A 27,517-nucleotide genomic window follows, 5' to 3' on the forward strand; every position below is an offset into this window, starting at 1 on the left:
ACTAGTTCTTGAGTTTGCAGTTAATGTGCTCTGCAACCCAACACACAACTGCTACAGCTTCTGGGGCCTGCTGCTAGCCCTAGGAGCGTGAGGGGAGATGAGATCTGGGAGATTGAGGGGAGACAGCCAGGATCTGTGGCTTTGTTTCTCTGTCTGGATGCCAATTGCCAGTCAACTGTGGCTGCACCCTTGTGCTCCATCCCTGTCCAGGTCTCTGGGTTCAGCAGCTTGTACTGACAACTCCTGAATGAATACTCAGGAGTATCTCTTTGTTTCTCTTGGCTGAAGGGAGTTCAGGCAGCAACCTGAGTCACCCCCTCTCCAGGATGAGACCTGCAGTGGGCTCCAGGCTCCGGGCTCTGGGTTGAATCTCTGCCACCCTCTCAGCTTTTCTCCCTCCCTCCCTCCCCAGTTTGCTCCCACTTGGCCATTTTTAGATGTTTCAATGTATGGCTCTCTCAAATGTGTTTGTGCATTGGGCAGGGAATCCTTTGTTGAATTATAGCTGTTCAAATTGTTGAAATGTCAGCAAGAGATACAAAGGGGACCTATCATGCCACCATTCCTCTGACGTCACTCCAAAGAATGGTTATTTTCAATAGAAGCAATTAAGTCTGAACAATATTGAAGTATGTCTCACCTTACTAACTGTGGATTAAAAGAAGCAGGAACCAAATGGGTGGGGCATACAGTAATTATCTTAAAAGGTAAGATTTTATGAGCTCCAAATGGGGATTTAAAAGGACCAATGGCTTGCTTGTTCGTTTTGTTGATTAGGTTCCACTTAAGGTGAGATCATATGGTATTTGTCTCTCACCGCCTGGCTTATTTCACTCAGTATAATGCTCTCCAGTTCCATCCATGCTGTCACAAAGGGCAGAAACTCCTTCTTTCCTTCTGATTTTAAAGTTATTATTCTATTACAGTTGTCCCAATCTCTATATGATCTTTTTATTTATTGTCAATCATTCTAATTATTTATTTTTAATTTTGTTCTTTTTTCTACCTGTAGTCTTCTGATTTCTTATATTATTTGTTCTTTGACCCAGTCATTTCAAATATAATCAGAGCTATTAAAATCAAGAAAAATCTGACAGTCACAAGAGGGGAGGTGGGAGGGGAAAATGGAGGGAAAGGGGGAAAGGGCTCATCTTGTACTTTCTCAACACTGGCCCTCAAATCAGCCATTTTTAAGGAGCTTGGGTGCCTTTAGGTGGAAGATTTATAAGCCAAGATCTGGGCATGAAATATATTCATTGCTATAAAGTTTTAAAGCTCTATCAGTGGAAAGAAGTAGGGAACATGTGATTTTATACACAACAAAGATGTAAATATCTATATCTATCTATCTCTATGTATTGATATTTATCAATGTAGCTATCATCTAGTTGTATAGAAAAACAAAGTTATATTCAGCTCCAATCTCTGAGTCCATATGGTTAATTTTGTTTTTCCCTTCTTCTAAGGATGAGAATCAGTGACTCCCTTCTCCAAAAGTTAGAAACCTGGTTTTCATTATCTTTAATGTGTTTACTTCTTTGATCAGTCCTCTTTTATGTAGCCAGACTTCACTCCATCTCTTTCCATTAATGGATGCCCTCCTTACCCTACTTGAGTTCTCCACACAGTCTTTATAGGCTATGGCTGCTTTTGCCTGGCTACCCCTGGTGCAACGTGTTCATATGTGCATGGACACATTTCTCATTTTGGCTCCAACACTCATACTAGGCTGCTGCTCCATGTGGATACCCTCCCACCCTACTTAGCCTCCAAGCTGTAGCCACTGTGACTTCCTTCTCTGGCCCTACAATGTATGTCTACCCACAATGCTGTGCACCACCTATTGATTTAGAACTGAATTATTCAGAAAGGGAAGGGCAGGGAAGGAGATACAAAGCAGGGAAACAGAAGGGAAAACAAAGGAAGAGAAGAGAGAGGATCTAAAGGGGGAGAGAGGAGCAGAGAAAGAAAAGGAAGAACCCTGTGTACTTCTGACACTGATGAATACTTGTCACCTTTCTGCCCAATCATTGACTAATCAACTGTCTTTTATTCCATGTTCATTGTGTTAAGACAGTTGAGAGTTGAGGATGAAATACAAAGAATATAAGAAAACATGTTTCCTGTTTTTCAGAATCACCAGGTGAGATGAGATGAAACATTAAATCAAAACTAGTAATATAGTGCCTCAGCTGAGTTACAAAAAATATGTGTTCCAGCCCTGGCTGGTGTAGGTCAGTGGATTGAGTGCAGGCCTGTGAACCAAAGGACCAGGGTTCAATTGCCAGTCAGGGCACATGCCTGGGTTGCAGGCCAGTTTCCAGGAGGGGATGCAACCATACATTGATATTTCTCTCCTTCTCTCCTTCCCTTCCCCTTTAAAGATAAATAAATAAAAATCTTTAAAAAAGGGGATGGACTCACATGAACAAGTATAAAGGACACATGGACAATAACTAAGGTGGGGGGCAGAAATGGGAGGGAGGTGGGGAGCACTGGGGGGGGCAGGGCTGGGAATACAAGACAGAAAACTGTACTTGAACAAGAATTAAATTAAAAATAAAAAAAATAAAAATAAAAATATGTTCCAAAAAGGGTAGAATTAAATTATGAATGTACTTTCTAAACAATGGGAGAATCACAGTGGATTAACTCTCATCTATCTTAATATATCAAATCAGAGTTCTGAAAAAGGCCCCACTCAGTCAGTGACTGTGATGATCAAAAACAATTAATCACAGGCTCCCACTGATTTGGTCCTATAGATTCCGCCTCCACCTCTCAGTGTGCAGGAAAGCATTAGAGAATACTTTTGTGAAGAGGTATTTGTTGAGTTGCTATATAATATACAATATAGAATTTGAAAATAAAGCATGATAAAATGTCACTACTGCTGTTTACTACAATTAATCCTTGTTTTTATTAAAGTTTGTTGATAAAATTGGAAGAAATTTGTATTCTTGATTAGCGCCAAGGAAGAGGGGATGGTACTAAGTTGGGGTGGATGAATGCCTCCATATCTGGCTCTTATTTAGTCACCTCCCTTATATTACACAATATATAATACTCTGTATACACTCTGGAAAAACTAAATGAATGTACAGAATCCCTAGTTATTCATCAAGTACAGTAGGTTAAACTTATTTTCATTTCTGGGTTTTATTCACAAAGTACATTGAGATCTCCAGTGTCAGGCATGCAGCGCCCTTGTAGAACAAGGTGTGGATCCTTAGGGAAAGTCACGCTCCACTGACAGTCTTATTTCTCAACTCAGCCTTTAGAACAATGGGTTTTCGTGGTTGAATAATTCCTTGAGATTCTAATTCCAAAGGAATCTGCAAATGTTAAATAGTATATGAGAACTAGTTAATGAAGCACTGCCAACAACAAAAGCAAAGTAGATGAGATACATTGAGGACCATAATGCTTTACAAACCTGTAAAAATTACTTTTAGCATAATATATCTTTGATTCATTATGCTTATATGGTAAGCTGTCTCAACACTGGTCGGTAGTGAGAGCATTCATTTATACATTCATTCAAGAAAATGTCAATACAGCACCTATTCTGTGCTTGGCCAGAGACAAAATCATACTGGTTTATGTTTGGTTTTGGTTTAAATTTTAAGCAAAAGAATGAATTTTTAGAATTTAAACTGGATTCTTAGACATCATGGCAAACTATTGGGAAAAGCCATACAGTATAAATTTTGTGCATGCTGGAACTTGCAAGGTAATCCTGAGTACATTATAGAGTTTAATTATTTTAGTCATTCTTGACTTCTAAAGAGTCAGTCACCTCTCCCAGTGGAAACCTTTCAGTTCCATGATGGGAAAAACTCTTTGTGAAGTGTTGTGCTTGTTTTCTAACATCTGGCTGCCAAGTGTAGTATAAATGGAGAACTTCTGAAGAGCTATATAGTGTTTTGACTAATTTTTTAAGCCCTATTCTCATTCAGTCACTCCCTCAGTGTTGGGGGAGCCACCAACATGGTAACCTTCTGATCTGATTTACTGAAGATGCATGAAAATTATTATGAAGGGTGTGAGGAACCAGCCATTGATGACTGGGAGCTTGCAGGGAATGTCTGCCTCACCCCAGGTGTGCCACAAGCCCACTGCCCCTCAAGGCTGAGGCCCCTGTTTTTACACACTTACAGGACTGCTACACAGCTGCCCAAAGCCACAAAATAAGATGCAAACCACTTCCATCCTCCACGTCTTCTGATAGAGCCTACTTAAGGGAAAACTCTGGGTAATAAATGTATAAGTCCTAGAAATAAGCCTTATTATAGAACTCATGCTTGACATGAGTCAAGGGCAACTGTTCTGTATGTTCTTCAGAAGAGAGATTCTAGTTCTTTCTATTAATGTAAAGCCTTTCTACTTTATAATTTCAAGTGGAATGTATATTCTTCCCCTGTACACGGAACAACACACATATAAAAAGCCCACAGCAAATGTTATTTGTTAAATTTTAAAAATTAAATCATTTAAAATTTGTATCCAAATCTCCAGATTAACTGCAAAAAACCCCAACAACAACAAAAACCTCTTTAAGCATTTTCTGCATGACATAAGGCACCACTGGGAATTTATGAAAGGAATAAAATGAGGTGCTAGAGTTAAAAACATTCTTAGGTACAAAGAAAACACATAGAACCAAACTGGATGGGTTAATAATAAAGGATTAGGTTAGATGGCATGACTGATGATACCAGCCTGCAATAGTGATAACAGAACAGCCTATAGAACGGGCTCTGGACTTGATGGGGAAGGCTCCTGGAGGGGCTTTGGGAATGAACTAGGACTTGGAGGATGAGAACAGAATGAGGAGGGGAGCAAGAACATCAGAGTGGTCTTATTAAGATATAAACAGTCTCAACTGGATTGCAGCAGGGCTCCTAGAAGGAGGTTTCAAGTAGCCAGATGGCCCTGGACTGTGGGAGTTCCGCACATCAGGCAGAAATGCTTTAACGAGTGATTCTCAACCTCATGTGCACATGAGAACCAAAGGAGGTGCTTTTAAACCCACACAAGAGGAATTATTTTAGAATCTGGCATAGGAGTTCTCACCTAGGCATAGGATTTCTCAAAGCTCCCTGCTGATTTCAATTATTCAGCCAGGGGTTGAGAACCACTATCGCAAGAGCCCCTCTAACTTCTGCTAAAAAAGAGCAGCGTTCAAAAGTCATGACCCATTATTATCACTGCACTTCAGGGCTGTGTGCAGTGCTTCCACTCCCTTCCAGGGGACTTGAAACCAAATTTAAAACTTTTCTCAAAGGACTCTGCATCATCATGTCACACTAACAGCATTAATTCTAGATGGCCTTTATAGTTGGGTATTTATAAATCACAGACTTAGCACTCCAGACTAATGGGATCTTAAAGGTCACTGATGACTGCAAACAGATTCTCTGGTCAACAGAACAAATTATTAAACAACGGATGAGCACACTTAAGCATACATTCATATATATGCATATATACATATTCAATACATATATATATGTATATATATCAGTTTAAGAAAAACTCTTAGTCAAGCATTATTTATGCAGAGTGGGAATGTGTTAAGTGTCTGACCTGTGTTTCTTTGCAAGGCTTGAAGGAGAAGTTCTGCAGAACTTTGACGATAGCAAGCTTCATGTTCATTAGAGCAAACCTCATGCCAATGCAGTTTCGGGGTCCATTTCCGAAGGGCATGTATATGTAGGGATTTATGCTGTCCTTGTTCGGCTTACTGAACCTGGTTCCACAACAGTATATGAAAACACTTATTGAAGCATAAACACCACAAGAGCTATATGATTGAGGTTCTCACTTAGGCTCCTCAACCAGTAGTACACAGGCTACTTGTATGGGCTAGTCAGTGAGATCCTGCTCTGGTTATTTTTCTGTGAGAATTGTAAGCTACAGATCCTTCCCATTCCTTTTACCCTATAGGAGATTTCAGTCTCATTGAAGAGATGATATGAATGCTGTTTAAAGAAAAATCTCTCTTTTTTTATTCGAATTTGGGAAAGTGAACATGGTATTATGGTTTTATTTATTCATTTCAGTCTCTATAGAAACTCAAAAATTACCAGTGCCAACTGTATTTCAAGTCACCATGGCAGTACACTGGGAACTGTTTTCAGTTAGTAAGAATTTGTCTCAGATAAACCTCTTTGGCCATGATACTGCCACAGCGTAGAGCTTGTTATATACTTTTAAAAGATTCTTATATTTTGGAGAACATTAGAATATTTATAGATGGTGTGACTTAAAATAATATGGGAGTCAGGAGGATGGGTGAAGTGGCATTAGATAGAGCACCAGATGTAGGTTGATGGCTATAATGCTGGTGATGGGACATATAGATGCATTAAAAGCATTCTGTGGATACAAGTATATGCCATAGTTTCCATATGACATATACAAGTGCCTTTTATTTTTTAAATTTTTTTTTTAATTTTTAGAGAGAGAAGAAGAAGAGGAGAAAGAGAGGGAAAGAAACAACTATGTGTGGTTGCCTCTCACATGGCTCACACTGGGGATTGGGCCTGCAACCCAGGCATGTGCCCTGACTGGGAATCAAACTGTGACCCTTTGGCTCACAGCGCATGCTCAATCCACTGAGCTACACCAGCCAGGGCTACAAGTGCTTTTTATATGTCAAATACACAAGTATTTTTGTAAATGTCAATCATTTTCCATAATAGGCATTTTTTTAACATTTGGTTTGTAACTGCCTTGACCACTTCCTGCAATGGTAAGCACTTACTCTCTGTTGACAACTGAATGATCAAAGAGAAGCACAGTCAGTGCTCTCTGGTTTCATGTTCCTGAAGGTACAGGGCAAGAGGTAGCGGACTGGGGGTAGAACTGCTGAGTTTGGAGGAACCACAGAGGTCCCTGGTCCAGGAAACAGGATTTGGTCATCTCTAACTTCTTACAAGTACTATGTGTAGACATTAAGCTAGAACTAAGAACATTGTGGCAAATGAGACAAGGTCCCTGACATTAGGGAACTTATAGTAAGGCTAATGAAAGTCTAGATCCCAGCTAGGGCCCCCAGTAGTTCATTCCAATTTTGCTTACCTATACAACAAATAGGAAAAATCAGCTCTTTCTAGAGTTCAAGCTATGCCCAAAGTCAGAAATGGCTCTGAATTCCCAGAAAAACAAGCTAAAGACCACCCTAGGGGTAGTATCTCAGACATAAAGAGAGCAGATGACTTCCCTTTTGTAGTCACCAAACACTGAGAGTAGGAAGAAGCTGATACAGGACTGCAACCAAAGACAGCTCCAGGGACCCATGCTCATCTCTGCCCTGAGGCTGCTTAAACCATCAGGGGTTTTCAGCCTGTACAGGTTGTCAGCCTGCACTCTCCCAATAATGCTAAAGGAACAGCAGCCAACGTTTTTAGAGAATGGAGTGTGGGAACAATGGTGGTAAATTCAGAGAGCTAAAAAAAAACAGAAGAACTTAAAGAAATGAAAAAAAGCCTATATTTCTAAAATCAGGTAATGGTTAAATAGTTAATGGCATATGCATACAGTCATATATATGTATACAGTATATATATAGTATATATATATACCATAAATAGTGTATATTATACTGTATATGATGGTTATATAATAGAACATTGTTTATGGTTTACTGTTAAATAAAGCAGTTCAAAATAAAAATATATTACTATTTTAGTTTTTAAAACTTTGTATATGACTAGAAAAATGTCAATAATTACATACATCACATTATTATTAATGAAACCCATCTTAAGATAGTAGGACTATGGACAAATACAACTTTCTTTAGTCTGAATTTGTAAAATTTTGACAACAAACAACAATCACTCTTGTAATAAAAGTAAATGTCTAAAAATAAAAACATACATATAAATGATTGTACAACCATAAATTAGTCATCTGTACTAACAGTCATCAGAATATCCACCAACCAGCCAGGATCAGGGAGGTTTCCCTTTCTCAGGGGCCCAGTACCTTTCAGGATGGAACTCCTCAGGCTCTGACCAGTACTCTGGGTCTCGGTGAAGAGCAAAGCTTGGCACCATCACCACTGTCCCTTTGGGAATGAGCACCCCATTGATTTCCACATCCTTCTTACAGACCCTCTCAATTCTACCAGCAATTGGGAATAATCTGAGAGATTCATTCAACACCATGTCAAGATACTCCATCTGGAACAGGGCATCGTAAGTGGGAGGTGCCTGGGAAGAAAGAAAGAAGTTTTGATAATTTGAGGTTTGGGATCAACTTTCAATGCAGTCTGTGTAGTTCTATAGGAATGTTAGGAGTTCCAAAGAATACTTTGTTTTGGTAAAGGGCCTTAGGATTTATAAACATTTTAATATCCATCATGTCCTTTGATCTGCTAAATGGCCCATTGAGATATGTCGAGTAGTTACGTCTGTGGGAGACTTTGGGACAATTCTCTGAATAGGATCCCAAATCCCTCACATTACCATGCAGCGATTTTTCCATCTCATGTGAACAGATGTGACTAAGAGACTACCACTCTTACTCTTTTTTGATGACTCTTACCCTTAACTAAAATACGCCAAAGTCACTGTATTCTTCAAAAGAGAGGCCACTTCTGTACCAAGGAAAGAGAATGTGCAAAAGAGCAAAATCCCTATCTGACATATAGTTCTTTAGTTGAACCATTCTGCTTGACTGGGCATGGACAATGAGGGGGATTGACTATGGAAGTAGTGGGGATGGGGCAGGGGAGAACAAAGGGGGAAAATGCAGGACAAATATACTGGAATAACAATAAAAAATTAAAGAATTCCACTTGTTAACTTTTTAGATGATACATATAAAATTTGGAGAGAAATACTATATTATATACAAACTATAAATAATTTGGAGAGAAGTGAGCCCTTTTCTAAAGCAAATATAGCAAAAGAAGAGTGGGACTGGATGCTAGCTACCAGAGCACACTGTTCATTCTAGTGAAACTTATAAACAGGTGGAACCCCACTCAGCCCCATGCTGCCTTGCTGGAACAGTCTCCTAGTTGTTGCTTCAGGTGTTGACTGGAAGCTGTGAAGATCTCAGACCAGGCTCTCTAGATCCAGAGGCCAGTCTTTTCCCACCACAAAGAATTCCAGTTTTGTCAGATATCTGAAAACAGTGGGGGCAATATTTGGTATTACTTGATGTTATATTGAAGAGGCAATATTGTAGAGGCTAAAGGTTTAGCTAGTGGCCTCTTCACCACTAACTACATGACTCGTGTATGAGTTATTTCACTTCTCTGTAGCTCAGTTTTATGATATGTTACATGGAGATAATTAGAGTTGACACTTAATAGATTGTGTGGCAGAGATACTCACAGCTCTCCCAATACCCATGTAGTCTCCACATCTCTCAGCCCACTTGAAGTCAGGGAAAACCAGCTTTGAGAATGGGCTGTGAGCTGAGGTGATGTATGTCAATTCAGGGCCCAAACATATGAATATTGACTTCTGGCCAAGATGGAGGCATAAGTAGACACACTGTGCCTCCTCGCACAACCGAAAGAAGGACAACAACAATTTAAAAACAACAAAAAAAACAACCCCCAGAACTGACAGAAAATCGAACTGTATGGAAGTCCAACAACCAAGGAATTAAAGAAGAAACATCCATCTAGACCTGTAGGAGGGGCAGAGATGGGCAGCCAGGCAAAGAGAACTCACGACAAAGTGGTGGATTGTAGGATGGGGCAGGCAAGACTGCAGCTGGCCAGCAAGGCAGCAGCTGGCAGACCATCAAAGCAGCAGAGGGTGGAGCAAGCGGTCCTACATCGTGCAGGTAAATCAGGAGAACAGCTGGGGAGCAAGGCAGACCTCACAACCTGGTGTCCCAGCTCAGTGAAATAAAGCCTCAAACTGATCGAAAACATCTGTGGGGGTTAAGAGGTTAAGATGGCAGGAGAGAAACTCCAAGCCTCACAGAGAGTTTGTTGGAGAGACCCACAGGGTCCTAGAATGTACACAAACCCGCCCACTGGGGAATCAGCACCAGAAAGGTCCACTCTCCTTGTGGGTAGTGGGGGAGTGACTGAAATATGACAGGAAGTGAAGCTAGTGACATTATTCCCTCTCAGACCCCTCCCCCACATATGGTGTCACAAAGCAGACATGGGTTGTCCTGCCCTGGTAAACACCTTAGGCTCAGCCCCTTATACGTAGCAGGTGTGCTGAGACCCATCCTCCCCCAAAATGGCCCAAATGAAAGAACAGATCAAAGCTCCAGAAAAAATACAACTCAGTGACAAAGAGATAGCCAACCTATCAGATGCACAGTTCAAAACACTGGTAATCAGGATGCTCACAGAATGGGTTGAATTTGGTCACACATTAGATGAAAAAATGAAGGCAATGCTAAGTAAAATAAAGAAAAATGTACAGGAACCAAAAGATGGGAAGGAAACTGGGACTCTAATCAATGGTGTGGATCAGAAGAAAGAAAGAAATTCAACCAGAACAGAATGAAGAAACAAGAATTCAAAAAAAAAATGAGGAGAGGCTTAGGAACCTCTAGGACATCTTTAAATGTTCCAACATCCGAATTATAGGGGTACCAGAAGCGGAAGAGGAACAGCAACAAGTGGAAAACTTATTTGAACAAATAATGAAGGAGAACCTCCCCAATCCGNTGAAATAAAGTACAATCTGACAGTAATCAGAGAGGGGGAGGGAGAGGGATAATAGGTGATAATGAGAGGAGGCATTAAGGAACATGTATGAATGACACATGGACAAAGCCAAAGGGGGTGGGTTTCAGGGTGGGAGGCAGGGGTGGGTAGGTCGGTGGGGCATGGTGGGGTGAAAAGGGAGACAACTGTACTTGAACAACAATAGAAAACCAATTAAAAATATAAATAAAAATGTTCTCACCTCCAGTGAGCAGACAAACAAAAGTTTTTAGGATGTTTCATTAACATAATGTATAACTAATTTAATGTGGAGAATTGAGCATAAAGGAACCTCATGGCAGGAAACTAATACAAGTGCTTTAAAAACGAAGGATTAAGAGTATCATGTAAAATTACTTATGTAGGAAAACTACTAAGACAAAAATACACAACTTTCCTAAATTTCAGAACTATTTTAAAGAGCAAAGAAAATAGATATATGTACAAAGATTTCAAAATAAGAGCAGAGCTTTGGCTGGTGGTGGCTCAGTGGAAAGAGCTCCAGCCTGTGAACTAGAAGGTTGAGGGTTTGATTTCCAGTCAGGCACATGCCTGGGTTGCAGGCCAGATCCCTGGTTGAGGGTTTGTGAGAAGCAACCAAACGATGTTTCTCTTGCACATTGGTGTTTCTCTCTCTCTCTTTCTACCTCCCTTGCCCTCTCTCAAAAAATAAATAACATCTAAAAAACGAATAAAAAATAAAATAAGAGCAGAAAATAAATACAATGAGACAGAATTCAGGACAAAAATACTTGGACTATTAACGTAAACTGACCTAACCCAGTTACCCACAGAAAAGAATTTTCAAATTAAGTCACCAAGCAAAATCAAATTCTCTGTCTCTTAAAAGAATGTCTCATTTTTTAAAAAGTATTTCAGAAACATAAAAATAATAGAATGTTCAGAGAAATAAAAAATTTAGAAAATAAGGATTTTGATTTTATCATTTGAAAAATTGGAATCCAACTCCAAAAGTGTGAAAGACAAAGAGAACATTGTCATGTTAATGGGTATTCCCTGAAGTGTATATAACATTGAAACGAAAACCTGTAAAAATTATAAAAATGGGTGCAATATATAATGAAGACCCAGTACTTTTGAAAATGTAAGAACTGAGACAGCAACAACTTTTTATAGAGCAAATTACAGGGACTACAAGGAGAAGAAACAGAAACTCATTGAAGGAAGAAAGCGTTAATCCGCCCTTTGCAGCCCAAGAAAGATTACATGGGCAAATATAAGTGAAGAATGAAGGGGGAAAGATACATAACCAACATAGTCAATTAGATAGCTTTTATTGGCTTGCAGAAAGAACCTGGGCAATGTGGTGATTAAGCACAGGATTATGGGGCCAGAGACAATGAGTTCAAATCCCAATTTTACTACTTAATTGGCTATATAATCTCAGACAAGTTATTTCTATGCTTATTTCTTCTTTAAAAAATTTACAGCAGATAATGAAGCAAAACCTGAATGTGTGTGTGTGTGTGTGTGTGTGTGTGTGTGTGTGTGTGTGACACATTAAATGAAAAGGCAAAACCAGGATGAGCTGTCAACAAGCATTCTATAGTTCTGCACCATGGTACCTCTGAAAATCTTTGCCACCTCAGAATTATCTATTTCCTACATTCCTACATTGGAACCCAGGTCACAGCTGAAGGCTGTACCCTCAGAAGGATCAGAGATTTTCTAGTCTTTCCTCTGAGTCTCTCTTGGCTGTCTGAATGTAGTCTATAGCTTCTACTTCATCAGCATGGGTATTCTACAACGAATGTCTTTCCAAAATCTCTTATAAGTCTTTATTTACCTGGGTTTCTTCACTGTCTCTTTCCACACTGTCATTTTGCACACCTTTATACTTTTCGGCTAGCAGATGTTTAAAACAAATAAGTATTTAAAGTATTAACAATAACGATGTGTTGACAGCTATTGCATATGTAGAAGTGAAATGTGTGACAATAAAAAAAGGACTGGAAATTGAGGTCACATTGTTAAAAAGTCTTTTGCCACATGAAGTGACATTATTTGAAGGTAGATTTGCAGTTTTCAAAATGTATTGTAAATCCTATGGCAAAAGAAGTTTAAATAATAAGTAAGTAGAGGAGATAAAATGAATTTTTAAAAGTCTCAATAAAATTAGAGAATGGAAAAAGAGGGAAAAAAGAAACAGAACAAATGAAAGTAATAGGAAACAGCTAGCAAGACAGTATATTTTAATACAATTATACAAACAATAAATTTAAAGGTGAATGAGTTAAGAATAACAGTTAAGCCCTGGCTGGCATAGCTCAGTGGATTGAGCTCAGGCCTGCGAACCAAAAGATCACGGTTCAATTCCCAGTCAGGGCACATGCCTGGGTTGCAGGCCAGTTCCCAGCAGGGAACTGGAACTGACGCACAGGGACAACCATACATTGACATTTCTCTCCCTCTCGCCTTTCCTTCCCCTCTAAAGATAAATAAATTAAAAATCTTTTTTAAAAAAAGAATAACAGTTAAAAATTGAGAGACTGAGTTGGGGAAAAAAAGTAAGACCCAACTACATGAGACTGAGATTGTATTGATCAGGATCCTCCAGAAAAACAGAAGCAGTAGGAGGGGTCATTGGCCATTGCCTCACATGACCATGGAGGCTAAGTTCCACAATTTTCTGTCTGCAAGCTAGAGAGCCAGGAAAGATGGTGGTATAATTCAGTTTGCATTAAAGGCTTGAGTCATTAGTCCATGGGGACAAATGGTGTGTCAATCCAAGTCTGAAGGCTGAGAATGAGGAGCACCAATGTCCAATGGCAGGAGAAGACAGATGTCCCAGCTCAAGCAGAGAACACATTTTCTGTCCTTCTCTGTTTTTGTTCTATTCAGACTCTCAAATGATTGGATGATAGCTATCCACACTGAAGAGAGCAATCTTCTTTAATCTATTGATTCAAATGTTAATCTCTTCTGGAAACACCCTCACAGATAAACCTAGAAATAGTGTTTTACAGCTATCTGGACATCCATTTGCCCACTCAGGTTGACACTCAAAACTAACCATTACAGAGATCTACAAGAAACCCACTTTAATATTATGATAGTAGACTTCCAGTTTAGGCTCCAACATGTAAAGAATTTAGAAGTCATAACTCATACCCCTAAAAAAAAGATATGAGAAAACTGAAAATCAAGGTTTTTCTCAGACGCATCAGAGAACTGACACTGCATGGCAAATTGCTGTCCCAAAATCTAGGTAGATACAGAGTTGAAGCTCAGATCTGCTTCCCTGAAGCAAAACTAACCAGAGCCATAAACTGGTAGAAATACTTAAAAGGTAGATTTGATGAATTGCTGGGGGTCCAGTGTGGGATAGCTTGAGTGAGAAACTTGTTACAGCTGCACTGTTGGAGACAGGGGTACATATTCATAGGTTTTATCTCCAGGAACCCCACCAAATTCTCAGAACAAAAGTCGAATAAGATAGACTCGTGGCTCTCTGGCAGGGGGGAAGAGGAATAGAAATCATTGGGAACAGTGCCAGGGTGTTTTCTGTAACAAAAGCCTAGTCTCCAAGGAAAAAAGACTTTAACAGAGCCCTATCCAGGATCACACAGTGTGGGTGGCTTACGACACCAATGCAAGTACCCGCCAAATTTGGGGGCTGTGCAGCACAAGTCTAGGCTGAAATCTAAGATGGTCAATACCGCCGGGAGAAAGTGTAGGATAAATTAGTCACTGCCAACTGCCTTCTGGGAGTGTTAATTGCTGTTCCTAGAGCTGAAGTTCCTGAAGTAACATAAGCTTGAGAAAAACTGTGTAATAAATACAAGTCCTAATGAGTCAGATAATACATTAACATAGTAAAGACTCAGAGAAATCCCTAAGTAAAATTGAAAACTATTACAAGGTTATTCTCAATCCTGTTTGTGCATCAGAAGGGCCTATTTAATTTTTAGTAAATACAACACATGGATCCCATCCCTCACCTGAGGATATGAGAAAGGCCAACATCAAGACTCAAAAAAAAAAGGACAAAGAATTGTTAATAAGATGGATACAGTACCAGAAAAAAATTTTGCTTAAAAAAGATCAAAATTATGAACAATAAAATGATAACAAACTCATAACTACCAACAAATGAACCTAAAAGAAAAGAAAAATAATGAAAACAAAAACTAAGCAAACATCCAGAACAGGAACAGAATCAGAGAAATGGACATCACACAGAGGGAGTTCAGTGGGGAGGGGGGAAGAGAGTAATGGGGGGGTGGAGTACAGGGAAGAAGAAGCATCATTTGTAGGCATAAAATACACGGGGAAAGATAAAAATGCTACAGAAAACAGAGGACTCAAAGAACTTGTATCTACAACCCATGGACATAAACTAAAGGTGAGAGAATGCTGGAGGGCTGGGGGCGGGCAGGTGGGGGGGATAAAAGGGGAAAAATTGGGAAAACTGTAATAGCATAACTAATAAAAATACTTAAATTTTTTTTCTTAGTAAAAGATGCAAGTTCTATACTCTGGTTTCTCTTCAGATCATATAAATCTTTTGGCTTTTACTAAAGATGCAATTTCTTCCCAGTAGTAAGTAGTAAAGGAATCCAAATGTGTCACCCCAAAATAGGCCTGACATAGAAGTTATTTTGAGCTGGAGGCAATTATCAAGCAGGAAGTCCAGGAAAAGCACCCCACCCCTTTCTGCCTAAAGGCAGGATATAAATTCTCCTTCTATTGGAAGCAGACTCTTAACCAAAATATAGCACCAGAGGAATCTGCAAACAAAGTGCTCCATTAGTTTCCTCACATATATTTACCTTCCTGCAATCTGCCACCCTTGGGAGGCTGAAACTGTAACGAGGTGCAGCCAAGGGGGGAGCCCAAATAGGGATTTGTAATGGGGTCCAGAACTCAGAGTGTCCAGGAAATATTAGAAATATATATAATGTCATCACCCCAACAAATCTGAGCTGGGAGATGGGACACATGACGCTGGGACACAGGGCCACTGAGAGCTGTTCTGCATGGCAACAGCTTTGCAGCCAACTTCTGGCATGGTCATTTAACATATCTTTACCTTTTAACTGGTTTCATAGATATGTTAAATAGCTGTGTCCAGGCTTTGAGCCAGGGACATGGGAGTGACTTCAACTCATGATATAACTGGGAGGGAACTCCCTCTGGTTAAAGCACCTGCATGAGAGCTTGCAGATTGGCTCCATGCCATGGGGCCACACCTGCCCAGACTTACTATGGCAGCCCAGTAAAGCTGGAAGAATACAGGAATGCTGGCAGGTGCAACTGATTGTGGGAGGAGTTGGAAATGGGGCTGCAGAGGAATATTGGCCCTGGGATTTAAACCCAGGAATGGCAGCCATGTCGGGGTTTTTTAAGGACTGCGCAATTTTGGTGTGCTCCCTTTTGCCACATGGCTTAGGATGCAGGAGAGACCTTGCTGGGAAGAAAAGGGGTAAAGGACTCTTGCTGGGGGGCCATGAGAAGGTGCCACATGGTTTTGGATTAACTGGAGATCGCAGCAGCAACACAGCTGATGGTGCCGGGAGCTGAGGGGCTGCCTGAACCATGGACTTCTACTTCTTTTCCTGAGATACGGTACCCCAGACAGGGCAAAGGGGAGAAGGAGGGACTGCATTTGTGGGTATTCTAAAGGACTTTAGTATTTTAATGAAGACATTAAATCATTAGTTTAAGTTTGTGTAAGTCTTTGAATAAATAATTCCTTTCCTTTTCACCAATTTCTGGCATTGAGATATGTCTTTCCCTGGAGGCAGGCAAGGCAAACCTAGTATGGGTGGGGGGGTCCCAGGAGGAGAAAGGGAGGGTCCATTTGGTAATAGTGTATCATTTGCCCTCCCAGGTCTGTTCTGTAACAAAACTGCTTTCCTTTGTCCCGTCATTTCTCCATAAATTTATTGTTTTTTGTTGAAGATACTGTTATCTTCAGAAAACTAAGCCACCATTTTAAGCTACTTTTCATTTTAAGTTTCTCCTGTGCGATGTGGCTTGGGCTGCATGTGTCAATACACTGTTTTTCTCTTTTTAATCTTTTTATTAGAATCCCATCTGAAAACCTAAAATGGGTAGAGGTAAAATTTTACCTCTGCTAGTGGTATGATAGGCAGCTCATGAAAGTTTGAGAAAAGGAAAAGTTTGCAGTCACTACCACCAGAGATGTAAAAGGATATCGAGGGATAAAATACTCAAGTTTATTTACCAACAGCTCAAAAAGACCTCTTGAAGCCAGAGCAAGATCTTGTAGCAGAACCAGTCATGCTGGTTCAACAGCCCCAAGGCAGAGTGGAGGAAAGGTACCTGTAAATTTCCCAAGGACTAGAAATTAACAAGGCAGGTACTGACGGAAGTCCTGATGGGATCTATTAATTCCCACTGAAAAGTACCACAAACTGATTGGTTTAAAACCACGGAAATTTATTGTCTCAGATTTCTGGAGGCTAGAAGTCTGAAATTAACGTGTTGGCAGGGCCACGCTCTCAGACGTTTTCATAGGATTCTTCCTAACCTTTCCCAGCTTCTAGCAGCTTCAGGCATTCCTTGGCTTATGATAGCATAGTTCCAATCTCTTCTATAGCCATCTTCCATGTCTTCACATGGCATTTCTTGTGTGTGTGTGTGTGTGTGTGTGTGTGTATACAAATTTCCTTCTAATTATAAGGATACCAGTCACGTTGGATCAGTCCCAACCTAATGACCTCATTTTAGTTTCCCAATAAGGTAATATTCACAGGTAGCCCTTCAACATATCTTTTCAGAGGATACATTCAACTCATAACAGCGGGTATCTTGGAGGGTTGAGAACTAGGCAGGAATCACTGAATAGCGGGGTGCTCTGGCTGATTAGAAAGACAAGCCAGAATGGGCTAAGACAAAAGAAGGGGAAGAAGAGTTACGGAGAGAGCTGGATGTTTTGAAAGAAGCCTTGTTAAATCACTGCCAGAAAATCAATTGCAAGTCTGGCAAGAAACACATTAAAATGTTAGTAATGGTGGGATCATTGATGACTTTAATTTTTTTTACACTTTTTATACATTCCAAATTTTGTACAATAAACACAAAATTTTTTAAGAGAAACAATCATTATCTTTAAAATAACATTCACAGTCCTCTTGAGTAAGTACAATTGACAGTAGAAAGGTAAAGTGAAAATAACGTGTATATAGGAAAAAAATTAAAATAAACAAAGATGATACTGATCCACAATCTGCATTCAACAAATGCTTACAAATAAAGTTGATTTGAGATATTCACTTAAATCCCCCCCAAAATAAAGTACAAGAACATGTAGAATTTAACCCCAACAACTCCCATTTGTCACTTAAGCAATAATGAGTTACTCCAAAAGTTTGTTTTCTCACTCGTAAAAATAGGATTTTTTCCTTGATTTCCATCTCACCCAGCTGTTATAAGATTCATATGAAAGCATTTTGTGAACAGGCTAGCACAGTGTAAATACTTAAGTGTTTTTCAACATTTTCAATATATTAATGAACTTGTACATACAATATATGATTTTGACAAATGGATGGATAATGAACACGTGAAGGCTGAGACCTGGTCGGGTGAAGAAGAACATGGGCAGAGTAAGGGAGGATTGCCTCAGCTTTCTGGTCCAGAAAAGTGAGGGGTATTAATACTAACTGGAAAGAGGAATTACTCAACTGAATTGAATTTGGATTCTATAAACTTGTCAGGTTTCAGAAAAAGTGACATAAGCCTAAACTGTGGGATGTCCACACTATGTGCCTACAACACCAGTTAGGAGACTTCAGACTAACCAAAATGATGTGACTAACCAACATGCAACTAAAATGGCCTTAATACGAAAAGGGAGCAATAATCTCATATAACAAGAAACGATGCCAACAAAGACCATGTTTCTTCTTCCTTCCCAACGTTACTGTACTTTCCTCAGTTTCCGCACAGCTGCTAACATCAGAAAGGGGGCTGCGTTCCCAAATGCTGCTTTTTAGAAGCTACAAAAACATTTCCCAGAAAGTTTTTCCACCTTGGAAAATTTCCCATCCTATTTCATTGGCCATAATTATCTCACATGGAACTGCTTCTCCTGACACATGTGGAGAGCACATGTGGAGAGCACATACCAAACGGGTCAATTAGAAAGAACAAGGGGAAAAAAGCAGAGAAGTGGGAAAAATGGCTAGTAGAAAGGCAACAACGGGGTCTGCCATATCTGTCTATACAGAGAACATACAGGGAGTTGAACAAAACATGAATTTGGAGTCTGAATGAATAATACTGATGTACTACAAAGGATCAGAATGTATACAGTCAAAGAGGATGGATGACCCTGGACTGGGATATAGGCCGGGATTCTTGGGCAAGGAAAGAATAGCCTCATTTCCCACCAGTCACTGGTGGGAGGATTAAAGATGCTAATGGGCTCAACCAAAAAAATGGCCGGAGATGTGAGACAAATGAACAAGAAAATGTGTGTATGTGCACTCCATCCACAGCATTGTAGAATGAGACATCCCCAGCCTCATAATCTAGGAAAACTCCCACTCGCTGAAGAGCTGGCTCTACACTGGTGGAAGCTACAGGGTTACCTGTTAGGGGCCAATAGCAGGTGGAGCTCCAACAAATAGCCAAGATGCCCACATCAGGGGATATTTCTGAATTACTAACAATCTCCAGGATGTCCTCCCGACACACTCCCACAGCAACAACCAGGCCACTTTGGTTCTCAACTTCCCAGTAATGTTTCCCTGAAGTGAAAATGTTTTTTCCCAAAACACTGGGTAAGTGTTGAAATCTCTTCAGGGAATGTGTGGTCTGCTGAGAATTTCTCCGTGTGGTAAGGTAGTTCCATGCTGAAGAAAATACTGGCCAAGAACTGGCTGGTGTTCCATTTTGCATGTACCTCCCTTCCTGGGAGAAGACAAGTTTGGGGTGAGCTGTGTCTTCAGCCACACTGATAGCCACTGGAGAGAAAACAAGAGCGGAGATAAGTAACACAAGAGCTTACCACCAGCCCTCCTCCAGAAATACCCATCTTTTCCAATTTCAGTCCCATCCTTCTCCTCCTAACAAGTATAGTCAGGGGTGAGCCTCTTCCTTTCCTCTCAACTATTCATCAGGTGGGCCTAGTGGGCCACAGTATGGCCTATAGCAACCTAAAATTCTCATTTCCCTTTGGCTCCAAAAGACTAAGACCTAGAAAATGGGGAACTCATTAGTTCATGGCCCTCGCTCTTCATGATCAGCATAAAATTTGGAGAAACATTAATAAATTCTGACTTACTGAATGAGAACTAGATCAACACTGTTGACTAGCTGATTCTTTGTATAGGTACACAAGGATGTCATCATTAACTAGGTTTCTCTTCACCTCTTCCAGTTGTTCACTGGGCACCGCCACAGGCCCCCAACAAATAACTCAAAACAGAACTCATTATGCTAAGTCCCTTCCCATATACTTTGGACTTGTGACCCCACAAATGCAGACACCATTGTCTTCTATGTTCTCTAAGGTATAAGGGTATTATCTCCACCCAAACACCACATTTGAAATCTTGAGATTATTTGACTGTTCTTTCCTTCTGACCCTCAATGACTAATTCACGGACTTCCGCCAAGATGGAGGCATAGGTGGAACCACTGTGCCTTCTCCCACAACCAAGCTTGACTGCAACAAAAGTTTTGGAGAACTAGAACACACCCAGAGACCAGAACATGGAATTATACGGAAGTCCGACAGCTACGAATGTTCAACGGGGACGGTAAGAGAGGCAGAAGCAGCAACGGAGCTGGGTCAGGCAGGAAAGATCCCCCGACCTAGGCGCTAGGCGCGCAGGCAGCCCAAAGCCAGTCGGGGTGCGGGGCAGACTGACCAAGGTCGCACATTCGTGCACAGTGAGACGGACCACGCAGGCCCCAGGGGACGAACCCAGTGGTGGAGGGCCGACAGCGGTGGCACACTCGAGTGCAGTGGAATGAAACGCGTGGCGTGGGCCCAGTGACGGTGGTGGTTGCGGTGCTGGTGGGGGTCGCGGCAGCAGGCGGCGGAGGGAAGCCATTGTCCCTCTTTGACCCCGCCCCCACATACAACGTCACAACTGAGTTGCCCTGCTCTGGTGAACACCTAGGGCTCCGATCCTGCTAAGTAGCGGGCACAAACAGCCCAAAAGATGGCGCAAGAGGAACTCAAAGTCCTAGAGTAAATAACCCTAAGCGACCGGGAAATTTCCAGCCTCTCAGAAGCCCAATTTAAGACACTATTTATCAGGATGCTCACAGAATTGGTAGACTACAGTCACAAATTAGAGAAACATATGAAGGCTAAACTAATTGAAATGAAGGGAGATGTCCAGGAAACCAATAGTGATGGAAAGGAAACTGGGTCTCAAATCAATGGAATGGAACAGAAGGAAGAACGAAACATCCAACCAGAAAGGAATGAAGAAATGAGAATTCAAAAAAAAGAGGAGAGGCTTAGGAACCTCCAGGACATCTTTAAACGTTCCAACATCCGAATTGTAGGGGTACCAGAAGGGGGAAAGAAACAGCCACGAGTGGAAAACTTATTGGAACAAATAATAAAGGAGAACTTCCCCAGTCTGGCAAAGGAAGTAGACTTCCAGGAAATCCAGGAAGCTCAGGGAGTGCCAAAGAAGTTGGACCCAAGAAGGAACACACCAAGGCACATCATAATTACATTAGCCAAGACCAAAATGAAGGAGAGAATCCTAGAAGCAGCAAGGGATAAGGGGACAGTCACCTACAAAGGAGTACCCATCAGACTGTCAGCAGATTTCTCAAAAGAGACCTTACAGGCAAGAAGGGGCTGGAAAGAAGTATTCCAAGTCACGAAATCCAAAGACCTACAGCCAAGATTGCTTTATCCAGCAAAACTTTCATTTAGAATGGAAGGACAGATAAAGTGCTTCTCAGATAAGGTCAAGTTCAAGGAGTTCATCATCACCAAGCCCTTATTATATAAAATGCTAAAGGGACTTATATAAGAAAGAGATGATGAAAAATATCAACAGTGAAAGGACAGCAAACACACAGTTATTAACAACCACACCTAAAACAAAAGCAAACCAAGAGGACAGCTAGATCAGGAGTGGAACCATAGAAATGAAGAACACATGGAGGGTTAGCAACAGGGGAGTGGGAGGAGGAGAAGGGGGGAGAAGGCACAGAAAATAGCATAGATGGTAGGCAAAAAATAGATAGGGGGAGGGCGAGAATAGTGGGGGAAATATAGAATCTAAAGAACTTGAGACACATGGTTATAAACTAAGGGGGGGAGAATAGTGGGGGAGGGAGTGTGTGGGTGGAGGGGAATGAAGGGGGGGAATAGAACAACTGTAATGGTATAATCAATAAAATATATTTTAAAAAAATATAAAAAAATGACTAATTCACTAAGTCCTATCAAGTCTACCTCTAAAATATCAGTCAGGTTCTTTTTCTCCTCTCCATTCCCACTGCCACGGTCTTTACCCAGACTTTCTTCAGCATCTCTTACTTTAACTCTGTCTATAACATCCTCCCTGGCCTCCCTGCCTCCAAATTCTCTTCCTTCCAACTCTCCCACCAGAGTGCTGCTCTACTTTGCCTTCTCTTTTTTAAATCTGGAATGAATGTTAGGTTTTGTGTTTTTTTAATATATTTTTATTGCTTATGCTATTAGTTGTCCCATTTTCTCCCCTTCACACCCCTCCACCATGCATACCCCCTCCCACCCACGTTCCACTTTAGTTCATGTCCATGTGTCATAAGTTCTTTAGCTTCTCCGTTTCCCATACTATTCTTCATTCTTACCATTCCCCTGTCTATTTCCTACCTATCATCCATGCTACTTATTCTCTGTACCTCTTCCCCCTCTCTCCTCCTACCACTCCCCTGTTGCTAACCCTCCATGTCATCACTTCTATGTTTCTGCTCCTGATCTAGCTGTCCTCTTAGTTTGCTTTTGTTTTTGTTTTAGGTGTGGTTGTTAACAATTGTGAGTTTGCTGTCATTTTACTGTACATGTTTTTTATCTTCTTTTTCTTAGATAAATCCCTTTAACGTTTCATGTAATAAGGGCTTGATGATGATGAACTCCTTGAACTTGACCTTATCTGAGAAGCACTTTACTGTCCTTCCATTCTAAGTGAAAGCTTTGCTGGATAGAGCAATCTTGGCTGTAGGCCTTTGGATTTCATGACTTGGAATTCTTCTTTCCAGCCCCTTCTTGCCTGTAAGGTCTCTTTTGAGAAATCTGCTGACAGTCTAAAGTGAACTCCTTTGTAGATGACTGTCCCCTTATCTCTTGCTGCTTCTGGAATTCTCTCCTTCATCTTAATCTTGGCTAATGTAACTATGATGTGCCTTAGTGTGTTCCTTCTTGGGTCCAAGTTCTTTGAGACTCTCTGAGCTTCCTGGATTTCCTGGAAGTCTATTTCCTTTGCCAGAATGGGGAAGTTCTCCTTTATTATTTGTTCAAATAACGTTTGCACTTGTTGCTCTTCCTCTTCTCCTTCTGGTATGCCTATAATTCGGATGTTGGAATGTTTAAAGATGTCCTAGAGGTTCCTAAGCTCTCCTCATTTTTTTAATTGTTTCTTCATTCTTTTCTGATTGGATGTTTTTTTCTTCCTTCTAGTCCACTCCATGATCTGAGCCCCAGTTTCCTTCCCATCACTATTGGTTCCCTGTACATTGTCCTTTATTTCACTTAGCATAGCCTTCATTTTTTTCATCTAATTTGTGACCAAATTCAACCAATTCTGAGAGCATCATGATTATCAGTATTGTGAACTGTGCATCTGATAGGTTGGCTATCTCTTTGTCACTGAGTTGTATTTTTTCTGGAGCTTTGATCTGTTCTTTCCTTTGGGACTTTTTTTTTTTTTTTGTCTCAGCACGCCTGATACATATAAGGGGCTGAGCCTTAGGTGTTTACCAGGGCAGGGCAACCCATGTCTGCTTTGTGATACTGTATGTGGGGGAGGGGTTTGAGAAGGAACAATGGTACTAGGTTCACTCCCTGTCAGATTTCAGTCACTTCCCCCACTACCCACAAGCAAATTGGGCCCTTCTGGTACTGATTCCTTTGTGGGTGGTTTTTTGAATGTTCTAGAACCCTGTGGGTCTCTCCAACAAACTCTCCTGTGACGCTGGGAGTTTCTCCCAGCACCTCAACCCCTACAGGTGTTTTCAGTCAGTGGTTAGAGAGTTTATTTCCTCATGCTGGGACCCTGGTTTGAATGGTCTGTCTTGCTCCCCAGTTTCGCCAGGTTTATCTATGTGCAAATATGGGGCCACCAGGTTTGCCTTGTGCACTGCACCCCTCCAAAATCCGCCACCTCGCTGGGTCCGCCAGCTACTACCTTGCGAGCCCAGGGTCCGCCAGCCACTGCTTTGCAGGGACCCCTCTCCACCCAGCTGCCTGGTTCTTCCCCTCCTACTTACTGGTGTGGGTGAATATGTCTTCTTTAACTCCTTGGTTGTCGGACTTCCATACAGTTCAATTTTCTGTAAGTTCTGGTTAGTTTTTGTTTCTAAATTGTTGTTGTCCTTATTTTGGTTGTGCAAGGAGGCACAGTGTGATTATCTATGCCTCCATCTTGGCCGGAAGTCAGATGTTAGGTCTTCACACAGCTTTTTCTGCATCTACTGAATTGACCAAGTTTCTTTTTTTAGCTGCTAAGTGGTGAATTACACTTGTTTTGCCGAAGTTAAACCAACCCTGCTTTTCTGGGCTAAATCCCATTTGGTTGTGAGGTATTATTCTTTTAATATGTTGTTGGATTCAATCTGCTAAAATTTTAGACCTATTCTATGTTCATGAGAAACAATGATCTATCTACAGTTCTCTTATAATGTCTTTGATTTTGGTAATGCAGGCCTCATAGAATGAATTGGGAAATACTCTCTCCTCTTCAATTTTTTTGTGAGAGTTATTGAAGAACAGATATTTCTTACATGTTTGGTGAATTCACCAGTGAGGCCATTTGGGAAGGGTTTTTTATTTATTTTTTATTGTTGAACTACAGTTGTCCCCATTTCCCCCCAGTACTGTCTCCTGCCCTAACAATCCTCCACCTCCCACTCTCAATCTTCCACCCCCACTGTAACTACACGCCAATATCTTTAATAGAAATTTAAGTTATTCCAGTTATCTATTTATTCTTGAGTAAACTTCAGTCATTTGTGTCTTTTAAGTACTTTGTGCACTTTACCTATTATACATTGTCAAATTTATCATCACAAAGTTGCTCATAAAATTTCCTTACTTTCCTATTAACATCTGTAGAGTTTGCAGTAATATTCTTATTCTTCACTTATTGACTTTATTGGGTGATACTGTTCAATAAAATTATATAGGTTTCAGGTATAGCCTCTCTCATTGTTGATATTAAAAATAGGTGACTTGTTTTTTCTGGTCATTCTGGTTAAAGGTTTATTAAGAAAATCAATCTTCTCCAAAAAGCAGCTTTTGGTTTCATTAATTTTTCTACTGTTTTTCTGTGTTCCATTCCTTTGATTACTTACTCTTCTTTTTCCAGTTTCTTAAGATAGAAACTGGTTACTGATTTGAGACCTTTCTTTTCTAATATAGGTTAGTGCTATAAATTTCTCCTTAAATTCTAAGGTTATTGAGAAGTATGTTATTTAGTTTCCTAACATTTGGGAATTTTCCAAGGGTATTTTTGTTACTAATATCTAACTTAAATGCATTAGGATCAAAAAACATACAGTGTATAACAAATTCTTTTGAATTTAATGAGATTTGTCTTCTGGTCTACCTTATTCTATCTAGTAAAAAAGTTCCAGGTATACTATTTTTTTTCAAGTTCTTACCCAAGGATATGTTTATTGATTTTAAAGAGGGAGGGAGGGTAGGAGGGAGAGAAAGAGAAGGAAAGGGGGAGGGGGAAGGGGGAGAGAGAGAGAAACATCCATCGGTTGTTTCCTGTGCACACCCAACAGGGAACTTGGTGATGATAAACTCCTTGAACTTCACCTTATCTGAGAAGCACTTTACTGTCCTTCCATTCTAAATGAAAGCTTTGCTGGATAGAGAAATCTTGGATGTAGGTCTTTGGATTTCGTGACTTGGAATACTTCTTTCCAGCCCCTTCTTGCCTGTAAGGTCTCTTTTGAGAAATCTGCTGACAGTCTGATGGGTACTCCTTTGTAGGTGACTGTCCCCTTATCCCTTGCTGCTTCTAGGATTCTCTCCTTCATTTTGGTCTTGGCTAATGTAATTATGATGTGCCTTGGTGTGTTCCTTCTTGGGTCCAACTTCTTTGGCACTCCCTGAGCTTCCTGGATTTCCTGGAAGTCTATTTCCTTTGCCAGACTGGGGAAGTTCTCCTTTATTATTTGTTCCAATAAGTTTTCCACTCGTGGCTGTTTCTTTCCCCCTTCTGGTACCCCTACAATTCGGATGTTGGAACCTTTAAAGATGTCCTGGAGGTTCCTAAGCCTCTCCTCTTTTTTTTGAATTCTCTTTTCTTCATTCTTTTCTGGTTGGACGTTTCGTTCTTCCTTCTGTTCCACTCCATTGATGTGAGCCCCAGTTTCCTTTCCATCACTATTGGTTTCCTGGACATCTCCCTTCATTTCAATTAGTTTAGCCTTCATATGTTCCTCTAATTTGTGACTATAATCAACCAGTTCTGTGAGCATCCTGATAAACAGTGTCTTGAACTGTGCTTCTGAGAGGCTGGCAATCTCTTGGTCACTTAGAGTTATCGACTCTAGGACTTTGAGTTCTTCTTGCACCATCTTTTGGGCTGTTTGTGCCCGCTACTTAGCAGGATCGGAGCCCTAGGTGTTCACCAGAGCAGGGCAACTCGGTTGCTGGGTTGTGATGTTGTATGTGGGGGCGGGGTCAAAGAGGAGCAATGGCGTCCCATCTGCTGCCTCCTACCGAGGCCCCCACAGGTGCCGCAGCTGCCACCGTCACCGGGGCCCGCGTGTTTCGTTCCACTGCACGCGAGTGTGCCACTGCCATCAGCCCTCCACCACTGGGTTTGCCGCTGGGGCCTGCGCGGTCCCTCTCACTGTGCATGAATGTGTGACCACGGTCAGTCTGCCCCACACCCTGACTGGGTCCGGTCTACCTGCGCACCTAGGTCGGGGGATATTTCCTGCCTGACCCTGCTCCACTGCTGGCTCCGCCCCTCTTACCTTCCCAGTTAACAGTTCGTTGTTGTCGGACTTCCTTATAATTCAGTTTTCTGTTCTTTGGCTGTGTCTTTGCTCTCCAAACCTTTGTTGTATTCAAACTTGGTTTTGGGAGAAGGCACAGTGTTTCCACCTATGCCTCCATCTTGGCGGAAGTCCTCTCTTTGAATTCTTGTTTCTTCATTCTGTTCCAGTTGTATGTTTATTTCTTCTTTTTGTTCCAAATCATTGATTTGAGTCCCAGTTTCCTTCCCTTCACTGTAGGCTCCTGTATATTTTGCTTTATTTCACTTTGGGTAGCCTTCATTTCTTCCTTCATTTCGTGACCAAGCTCAATCAGTTCTGTGAGCATCCTGATTACCAGTGTTTTGAACTCTGCATCTGATAGGTTTGCTATTGCTTAATTGCTTAGTTCTGTTTTGTTTTTGTTTTTTTTTTTTTGGACCTTTGATCTGTTCTTTCATTTGCACTATATTTCTTTGTCTCAGCACACTGGTCTAGGTAAATGTTTCTTTAACTCCTTGGATGTCGGAGTTCCATGCAGTTTGATTTTCTGGTACTTCTGGTTGTTTATTGTTTTTAAATTGGTTGTTATCCTTCTTTTGGTTGTGCAAGGAAGCGAAGCATTTCTACCTATGCCTCTATGTTGGCCAG

At 40.9% G+C, this 27,517-nt stretch overlaps 1 protein-coding gene and 1 non-coding gene across 2 annotated transcripts in view; both read right to left on the bottom strand.

Moving 5' to 3' along the window:
* Positions 1 to 2,812: 2,812 nt before the first annotated feature.
* The window catches only part of LOC118981795 (cytochrome P450 3A12-like), a gene marked incomplete at its 5' end in the record, with an annotated part of 39,191 nt that continues 14,486 nt past the window's right edge, over positions 2,813 to 27,517 (bottom strand). Inside the window, 3 exons of the mRNA XM_037038623.1 lie at positions 2,813 to 3,335; positions 5,590 to 5,752; positions 7,996 to 8,265. Of these exons, the coding sequence (XP_036894518.1) occupies positions 3,240 to 3,335; positions 5,590 to 5,752; positions 7,996 to 8,265 (529 nt within the window). The remainder of the gene's footprint in view (positions 3,336 to 5,589; positions 5,753 to 7,995; positions 8,266 to 27,517) is intronic.
* On the bottom strand, positions 6,066 to 6,203 carry LOC118981796 (U4 spliceosomal RNA). Its single transcript, XR_005065419.1, has one exon. It is a non-coding gene; the product is annotated as a U4 spliceosomal RNA (small nuclear RNA).

The sequence above is a fragment of the Sturnira hondurensis genome, unplaced genomic scaffold (assembly GCF_014824575.4).
Source record: "Sturnira hondurensis isolate 20B ecotype Veracruz unplaced genomic scaffold, ASM1482457v3 Scaffold0024673, whole genome shotgun sequence".
Taxonomy (NCBI): domain Eukaryota; kingdom Metazoa; phylum Chordata; class Mammalia; order Chiroptera; family Phyllostomidae; genus Sturnira; species Sturnira hondurensis.